The sequence below is a fragment of the Helianthus annuus genome, chromosome 15, assembly GCF_002127325.2.
Source record: "Helianthus annuus cultivar XRQ/B chromosome 15, HanXRQr2.0-SUNRISE, whole genome shotgun sequence".
In the NCBI taxonomy this organism is placed as follows: Eukaryota; Viridiplantae; Streptophyta; class Magnoliopsida; order Asterales; family Asteraceae; genus Helianthus; species Helianthus annuus.
The window spans coordinates 44,925,862-44,935,322 of NC_035447.2; the positions used below are offsets into that span (position 1 = coordinate 44,925,862).

A 9,461-nucleotide genomic window follows, 5' to 3' on the forward strand; every position below is an offset into this window, starting at 1 on the left:
ATATATTTTAGGTGTATATTTTAAGCCCTTTTTACACTTTTAGCTAAGTTTTAAATTTATAAAACACGATATTTACTAACACTAAACACACATATGGGCAAGTGCACCCATCGTGGACGTAGTATAGTGTTGGTAAGATACCGAGGTCGTCCAAGGACACAAGAGCTTTTAGTACCGGTTTATCCTCAACGTCTAATCAAATCAAAATGTTAGAAAAAGATTTTTTAACTAAGAAAATAAAACTAACTAAAATGCTGAAAATAAAAATAAAAATAAAAACAGATAGACAAGATGAATCACTTGGATCCGACTCATGTGTTAGTGTAACCTTTGATTATTTTCGCACTTTTGCACTTGTTTAAGAGATTATCTTAGTTATTGTAGTAAGCCCCTCTTTTGAAGGCGACGTTACCCTCAACCCAGTAGTTTGAGTTAGCAAGGATACAATCCTAAAGGGTCGGATTATTGAAAGATAATTAATTAAGTTATTAATGCATAATGTGGTAGGCCCCTCTTTTGAAGGCGACGTTACCCTCAGCTAAGTAGTCTGAGTCAGCAGGGGTACAGTCCTAAATAGCTGGGTTAATTTTTTAATAGTAGTTTAACTTATGAGGGGATCAAAGAGTTTGGACCCCCGCCATCCAATACCTTTGGGCATTGAAGGAGGTCCTACTAAATTTGATCCAGGTCCCTTGCAGGATCTCTAAACGCTGAACAACGGGAAGACTCCTACCAAACCGTTCCCTTAACCCCCGACCAGGTAGCCAACATACCTCCATATAGACCGTGGAGATATGAATGGTGAAAATCTTTTATTTTATATAGACAGTAAAATAATGGCAAGACACCACGGACAAACGACAAGGAAGAATCACCTTCAACATAAGAAACTAGTAATTAAAGTCATTAATACAAAACCAATTAAAAAGTGCAAAAGATTAAAAATAAAAAGTATTACACTAAACACTTGTCTTCACCAAGTGATGTAAGAGACTTAGGCAAACATGGCCTTTGATTGTCAAGAACTCTTACGATCAATCTTGGATCCCGAGACGACTCACACACTCTATGATGGAAAATGGATGATGGTGGTGGATGATGGTGGTGGATGATGGTGGTGGATGATGGTGTTATGGTGGTGGTGGGTGGTGGGTGAAGTGTGAGAGAGGTGGTGTGCCAAGGGATGAGTTGCAAGAGCTCCAAGCACTTCTATTTATAGGCTGAACAGAAGCCTGGGCACGGCCCCGTATCCATCTGACTCTCTCTCTTCATTAATTGTAATTCGCAATTACAATAAATGCGCCTGCAGGAAGTTGACCACCGCCCCGTGTCCGCTGAGCACGGCCCCGTGGTGGGCGATGGAAGCTTCTACAGGTTTGTCTTTTGTGCCAAGGCTGACCATGACCCCGTGTTCGCTGGGCACGCCCCGTGTTGAGCTGGACACGCCCCGTGTTGAGCTGGACACGCCCGGTGTTGAGCTGGGCACAGCCCCACGCTCAGCTTTCTTCTTGTTTTTGCTTTGGGAGATGCTGTCGAGGAGTCGGGCATGCCACGTTTTTTCCTTTTCTTTATATTTATGTTGGATTTAGCTGCATTTTTCCTTCTTTTGTTCGTTTAAGCTCTTTTAACCCTGAAAATACAAAAGGAAGATAAAAGCACACTTTTTTCCAATATTTGTACTTAAAAAGGGGTAGTTTTATGCCACATTTGATGTAATTTATATGTTGCATTTTATGCACATCACCCACACATCCTATATGCAACTAACCTCATAGAGAAAAATATCCCAAATTCTCAATTTAAGAAAAATATCTAAAACAAAGATTTCCATCAGATATGATCAAGTCACTATCTGTAAGAACTATAGCACTTAAATGCTCAATTTAAACTATTTATCCAATAACAACAATAAAAAAATTAGTTTAACCTAATCTAGCTCCAAACATGAATCGTGATCCAAAGAATTTAGTTATACAGACTCAATCAAAACCGCCTTGAATCAAATCTTTCAAACAATTTAAGGTAATTTCAACCTAATTAGCTACCAAACACAAATCATGAAAAAAAAAACCTAAAAACATAAATCAAATAGGCAAACCACCACTATGGATCAGTTAAAATCACTAACTCAGGCAACATAAACAAATCAAATGAACAAACTGATGCAATAGAAAATCACACAATCGGATACATTTAAGGACACAATGAAACAAATAAACAAACTAATTACGATTTATACCTGGAAAACTAACCCCATAGCCGGTATCAATGGTTGTATGAACATTCCATCTTTCATCCCCGGGATTAGATTTTGCATTAAATCAACATACGCGATAACGGTATTGGAGAACATAGTACCACCACCGGGAAGATAGAATTTTTCTCCTTCTTTCCTTAGCGCTTAGCCAATGCTGGTTTGACTTCTATTTGTTGATTTGGTCATACGGGAGATTCCTAGAATGTTAAACATGTAAATATTAGCAAACCAATGTCATGCCGTTATTTTGAACAATATACGGGTTGTGTTTTATCTCAAACATGTTTCATTAAAAAAGTTAGCTAGAACATAAACATGTCATATAGGTCGAATGCGCTAAAAGTTACCCAAAGTCCCAGCTCTCATTTTTGTAACGGACAGTAGTTTTCAATCTTAATTAATGTATTAACTATTAGGACAAAAAGGTTGTGGGTCAACTGAGAAGGCAAGAACCCAATCCAGCGTGTCGCTTAGAAATGACCTATTTCAACTCAAACCAGGTTTAACGTGTTACCCAACCTACCCATCATTGCCACCTCAAATCTTGATCCAAGATGGACATAAAAAATACAAAAGAGCTGGTAGTCTTTACCAAGTATACCTAATGAATTAATTTATATATCAAATAAAACACATGAGCTGGCAGTCTTTACCAAGCGTATAGAATTGAATACATGAGCTGGTAATCTTTAACAAGTATATGAACTAAATTAGGGCTCAACATCAACATCTTGATCTTAACCTATCCACACACATGCAATCAACAGAGAAATTGATCCATACAAATCAAAACCAGATGAAAAATCAAATAATCACTTACATCTTTCTCGCGTAGTCCAGGCTCTACATGAATCGAATGTCTAGAATGCTGGAGAAATAAAGCATGTAGGATGGGAGATTTTGCCCTATTGTTCACCATATCTCGAAATACAAACAAAACATACCCAAAAAAACCAATAAGTTTAAGCGAAGTTAACCAACAAATTCGCCTAAATAAATGGGAATGAAGTGTGTGGAACCCTAAATCATCAGTTCGGCAGAAGAGAAGAGCTGGTAATTGGGAAATAGAGCAGCAACTTTGTGGTTGATTCATTGATCCTCTTCTTTATATGGGGTGGCTGGAAACGGATGTGGAAACTGAAAGAGGGACAATTGAATTGCACAAAATGATAATAACATTGAATGCTTCATTGATCCTCTTCGATATGTAATCAATTTTGGTTTAATTGGCTTCATAAACCATGGGGGAAGATGAAGAGGAATGAAGTTCAGGTGTCTCTGGCGTCTTAATTCAATTAACTCTTTTAATTCCATTATATCAATTAACTCATTTGTGTTAACTTAAATTTATAATAATTTGTAAGAATTAAAATAGTATTCACGTTAAAAGACCATTTTACCCCAAAATTAACCTTATTTAGTATTGTACTATAAGCAATGTATTTAAGAGGCTCATAATGAAGGTTGTAAAAAAGTTGATATAACTAAATTTTTAAGTATATATAGATATTAGTGTTATCGATATTAAAAAGAGAAAACAAAAAAAAAATAAAAATATACGCCGCATACAGGGCGACACTGGACGTCTAGTGTGGTCCAAAAGACCATTATAGCCTTGTGTTGCCCTAGTTTAGCCTTAACTCAAGGGTATAATAATCTTTTAAACAACCCTAGACGTCCAGTCTAGCCCTGTACGCGACATATATTTTTTTTGTTTTCTCTTTTTAAAAGTTTACTAAAATGATTAAAAAATTAAAAAAATAAAATGGCAAATTACCATTTTAACCATGAAACACCCTCAGTCTAGGCCTAATTTAGGGCTAAAATTGTAATTTGCCATCTATAAAAGTGTTTTTTTAAAAAACCCCTTATATACATACGCCTCATACAGGCCTATACTAGACATATAAGAGAGGCAAAAAAGACCAATTTACCCATTCGTATAGCCCCAAATCAGGGGTAAAATGGTCTTTTTCGTCTATACGCACCGTATGGGCCTCTACGAGACATATACGGGGCATATAAGACAAAATATGACATAATCAAAGATTCTCTTGAAAATTGAAAAAAGGTTATACGCGCTGTATAGAACTATACGAGTCGTATATGAGGGTGTGTGAATAGGCACTTGGGTGTGTGAATATGTAGACCCTTTTTATTAATATATTAAACATATATAATTACCAAGTATATAAATATCAAAAAATAAGTAAATTACATGTAATATAAATTAATTAATAAATACTAAACGAGTCGAGCCTGAGCTTGAAAAATTATCTTCGAGCCGAGCTCGAGCTCGAACTTTCATATGTTAAACGAGCTCGAGCTCATCTTGTTTGCACCCCTATTTTTAGTTGATAAATGTTGCATCAGTAATTGGTAGCAAGATCTATAGCAAATGTGAAGGAGCAGAAGAATGACAATTTGATTGGTTTGAATGATGTGTGGTATTGTGACTGAGCGACCTTACAAGACAATAAAATAATTGATGACAGTTGTATAAATTTTTGATGAATGCACCAAGAATTCTATCTTTATTAAGGCCTCTATTATAGAACTTGGATTATTAGTATTAAGGTGTGTAAAATAATATCTGTTTCTATGAGTTCAAAAGTTTGAGTCCTGTGCGACGAAGAATGGTGTATAATTATATATAGAGTAGATGGCTCTTAATAAAAAGACCTCTAAGAAAAGTTGATATACTATACATTTATACATTTAATTATACGTGTGTGTAACAATTTCAGCCGTCAGTCTCCATCTGTCGGACAAAACACATATCTTTGGTAAAAGATGTATAATTTTGATGAGGCCATGCCTATAATTCTACTGTCAACTTGTTTGAAAATAGCTCTAGAGAGTAGAGACGAGGTTAATAATATGTACACCAATACACAAGATATTATTTTAATGAAAACGATGTAGAAGAAAAACTTGAGACGAGTGTGTACAATGAATGGTGTCTTTATTATTTTCCATATATACGTATCCAAGTTGCTTGATAGAGTTAAGATTATTAACGAGTGTGGTGCGATTTAATGGAAAACATTTATGATACAATACCAAACAAAATTATTTATAATAGTATTATATTTAATAACACATAACATTGGTATTGGCATTCATTTTAGTTCTTCTTCTACTTTTATTTTACAGTAACGACTTACCAACATGATTCAAAATCCCCGTAGCACCTCGCTACGAAGACATATTACAACATAAAAAAGATAACAAAGGAACCAAAGTACATTTTGTATTGCTTCTATAAACATGAAAATCAAAATGTCCCCAGTCGCGCTACATGATATGCCTGTCATCTTTGATCTGGTTCTTATCCGTTCATACGCCATTTATTTTATCTCTCTGTCTTTAATTTACGCTAATTTAGGCCTCACTGGTTAATAATTTTAACAACTAACTTGCATTTGTGTATATGTCTTTACAACCTGAATTTTTCAAAGTTGTAATTAAACAATATGGAAAGTAATAAAGGCATCATTCATTGCAGACACTCGTCTCTTACTCAATTTTCCTTGTACATCATTTTCATTAAAATAATATCTTGTGTATTATCCTACATCAATTTTCCTTGTACATCATTTTCATTAAAATAATATCTTGTGTATTGTCCTACAATTTGTTAACCTCGTCTCTACCACCTCGTCTCTACTCTAGAGCTAATTTTAAAGGAGTAGACAATAGAATTATAGGCCTAGCGTCATCACATTTATAAATCTTTGATGTCATCAAATTTATGGCATTGATGTTGTTTAGTGGGTACAATGGTATAAGAGGGGAATAGGCACTCTAGGGTAGTACCATAGCACCAATAGGGTGGTGGTCCATTTGGAAAGAAAAAACCTTTAAACATTTTGGTTGAAAACCATTTTAGGGAGTGGAATAGGTTATTAAGATGCGGGTTTCACCCCTAACTTAACAACTTCGCTCCTAGCTGTGGTTGTGCTCACCGAATCAATTCGGGAGTTCCACTAGATAGAAATGGAGATTTCCGTTGAGATGTGGATCTTACACCTAACTCAACGAAAGGTTCTCGTGCTGAGAATAATGCGCTGAGTGAGCGATCTTGTCGAGAGTTCTTGGTTGTCACACCTATTCTCGACTCAATCACTCGTTGGTGTTATGCAAGTATCGTCAAACGTGTGTATTGTGTTAGTCTTAGGAAAGACAAAAGTATGTTTTCAGCCTTAGGAAAGGCTCCTTCGTACGAAGCTGTATGTGCGGGAGTTCGAACGAAGATGTAGTTTTCGCGAGTTCAAATGAGAGTATCAAAAGTAGGCTTGTACCAAACCCTTACTGGGTTCGCACGAAGCCGGTCTGTTGGTACTTAGACTATAGACTAGGTCAATTTTACACGACTTGACCTAATTCCCTATAGTTATGGCTCTGATACCAATCTGTCACACCCCAACCGATGACGGAATCATCAGGGCGCGGCACTAGGCGAATCAGATTACTCAAGAGAATCCATAACAACTATTTGGTGACAATATTTAATGCGTTCATTATCCCATACTAATAAACAATATTTCATCAAACAGTCATACAGATTTCATGTCTCTCAAACAATACAAATCCAACAACCTAGATTTTATGTGGGTTTCTAGACTTCCTAGTCTTGATTCGAGATAAACTGCGATTAACCTGCAACATGCGTTAAAATAAAGTCAATACAAAAAGTATTGGCGAGTATACAAGTTTGCATAGATATAGTATAGAAAGCGTTTACGCATAACCAGCATGTAACACATAATAGGCGAATCAAGTAAGCTATCAACAATGATACACCCTAACCGCGAGACTGTGTTGTAGAGTATGCGCGACACGTGTTCACCACTGCGAACACGTGAAGTAGAGTGTGTTGTGATCCCTAGCAACTCCTGTCAACGACAGGTGCTGAGTTCAAATTATAGTACTATCGTTACTAGAGGCGGTCCGGCACGTAACATTGTTGTTGGTGCATACGTCTGTCGACTTCGTCTTCGTTCGAGTCTTAGATTAGTATTGAAAGATCCAGGCACGAAAAACGAGAAACGTATGTAATAAATTCATTTCGCACGAAATAGCATTAGGCTATTACGTACGAAATCAAAGTTGCTATTTCGTACGAAATAGCATGTGGCTATTTCGTGCGAAATCAAAGGTCTATATATAGGTGCTTGATCATTTCATTTCGTACGAACTCTTGATTCCGACGCCGAAGTGTTGTCGAAGTGTCTCTGGCCTGTAAAAGCTTTCAGATCAATAAACAAGAGAGATTAATGATATTCTAGTGTCATACAAGCTGAACGAAGACTGAATCAATGAATTCCGCCTCTGATTATGTCTAAGGACTCTTCTGACCGACTCGTGCAATCGATCCTACATGTGGTATCAGAGCTCAGGAGGAAGAGTTCTTATCATTTAGCTTGTTTTCGCTGGAAAATTCTGATTTCTACACCTTCTTTTCAAAATTAATCAAGTTTTCATGGTTAAAATGGACTGATTTTCACGTATAACGTGCGTAACATAGTTTTAACAAATCCTTGAAAGAATCAGATCTAAAATCGACCTAGAACTTGATCAATTTTGTCAAAAATTGTCCGAACAGGTGACATCAACAACATTTCGTACGAAATAGCTCATTCCGTGTGAAATTATCATATCATTTCGCACGAAATCAAAAGTTTGCATACTCATTTCGTACGAAATCAACCTTTTGAGTTGTATTTCGCACGAAATCAACTGTTGGACTTCATTTCGCACGAAATATTGTGTTTGAACTTCATTTCATACGAAATCAACATCCATTTCGTACCAGAAGTCTATTTCGTTTGAAACAGGCATTTCGTGTGAAAAGCGTATTTCGCTTGAAGAGTTATTTCGCACCAAGTTGATTTCGTAGGAAAATTAATATCGTGTGAAAGTGAATTTCGTTTGGAAGTGATTGATTTCGTTTGAAAGCTGAACTTGTGAAACTTGTTACCGAAACATGGAAAGTTTAGAAGAATTGGCATATTATTATTATGAATCTCAACAATACAGTCTTGTAAAGGAAGAAGAAGAACCAATTTCAACAGAAAAGATTTCAAAAGATATTTTAGAGAAAGATAAAAATGCTTTAGAAGTTGATTCAGAAAAAGTTGAAAGGGATTTAGAAGTTGATTCAGAGAAGATGGAAAAGGATTCAGAAGAAGTTTCAGAAAAATCTCCAGTTTTTGATAAATCATCAGATGAAGAAAGTGACGATGACAGTGAAGAAATTGAAAAACTTGAATATTATAAAAGAATGTTTGCACCTGAATTGTATAATATGTTTTATGCAGGTAAACTGGAAGAGCTTAAAAATAAACAAGCTGCGAAAATGAAGAATCATAAGTCAGCAAATGTGGAAGAAATTGTACAAACTAAGAAGAAATAGGTTGACAGTGTTCATCAAAAAGCATCTGAACATGATGAGACAACTGTGTTGTCACAGAATGATGAAATCAAACCTGAAGAAAGAGTACGAGTGGTAATGAAACAGGTTGAAGAAATTCCAGCTTTCAAGAACGAGAATGAAGCTGATGACAAAAAGATCCTTGGGATGTGCTCAAATTGTGAAAAATCAAAATCTGAAAATGTCAAACTGTTAAGAGATGTTGACATTTTGACACTGAAAATCAAATATTTGAAAGAAAAAGAAAAAGATTTTGAAATTCAGAAATGAAGATTTTTAGATAAAATTGGAAAATAAAAATTTAAAAGAAAAACAAACAAAATTTCAAGATCAAATAAAAGTTTTGGAAAATGAAAAATTTGTTATTGAAGAGAATAAAGTTGAAAATGAAAAAGCAATAAACTCTCATCTTGAGAAAATTACTCAACTTGAGAAAGAAGTTGAGATTGCTAGAAATAAAATTGATGATCTTGAAAAGAAATTGAAAGGTTTTGTGACCTCGTCAGTATTTCTGAATCATTTATGTCCAAAACCGATCAATGGAATTCCAATAAGTGACAATGTCACAAATTTTGACAAAGTCAAAATTGAAGATTGTGATGATAAAACTGATGATAAAGATGAGAAAAAGAAAATATTTTTGAAATTAAAAGAAAAATTTCAAGAAACTGTTTTGCAATCTACAGAAAAAGGTGAATGTTCATCACAGAAACCTTTGAAGAAGAATGCAGAACGAAAACAAAATGTGAAAAATTCAGAAAATTTTCA

The 9,461-nt window shown here is 35.3% G+C and overlaps 1 protein-coding gene across 1 annotated transcript; it reads left to right on the forward strand.

Annotated features, from left to right (window-relative positions):
* The first annotated feature begins 8,246 nt into the window (after positions 1 to 8,246).
* Positions 8,247 to 8,963, forward strand: LOC110913647. The gene is made up of 2 exons (XM_022158469.1): positions 8,247 to 8,654; positions 8,733 to 8,963. Exons 1-2 carry the CDS (start codon positions 8,247 to 8,249, stop codon positions 8,961 to 8,963), a joined length of 639 nt encoding a protein of 212 aa, XP_022014161.1.
* Positions 8,964 to 9,461: the final 498 nt, after the last annotated feature.

Bases quoted from the DNA above. Each gene is read 5' to 3' on its own strand.
- LOC110913647 (XM_022158469.1), top strand. From the start codon at position 8,247: ATGGAAAGTTTAGAAGAATTGGCATATTATTATTATGAATCTCAACAA. The intron at 8,655-8,732 runs GTACAAACTAAG...GTGTTGTCACAG, and splicing joins CAGCAAATGTGGAAGAAATT to AATGATGAAATCAAACCTGA.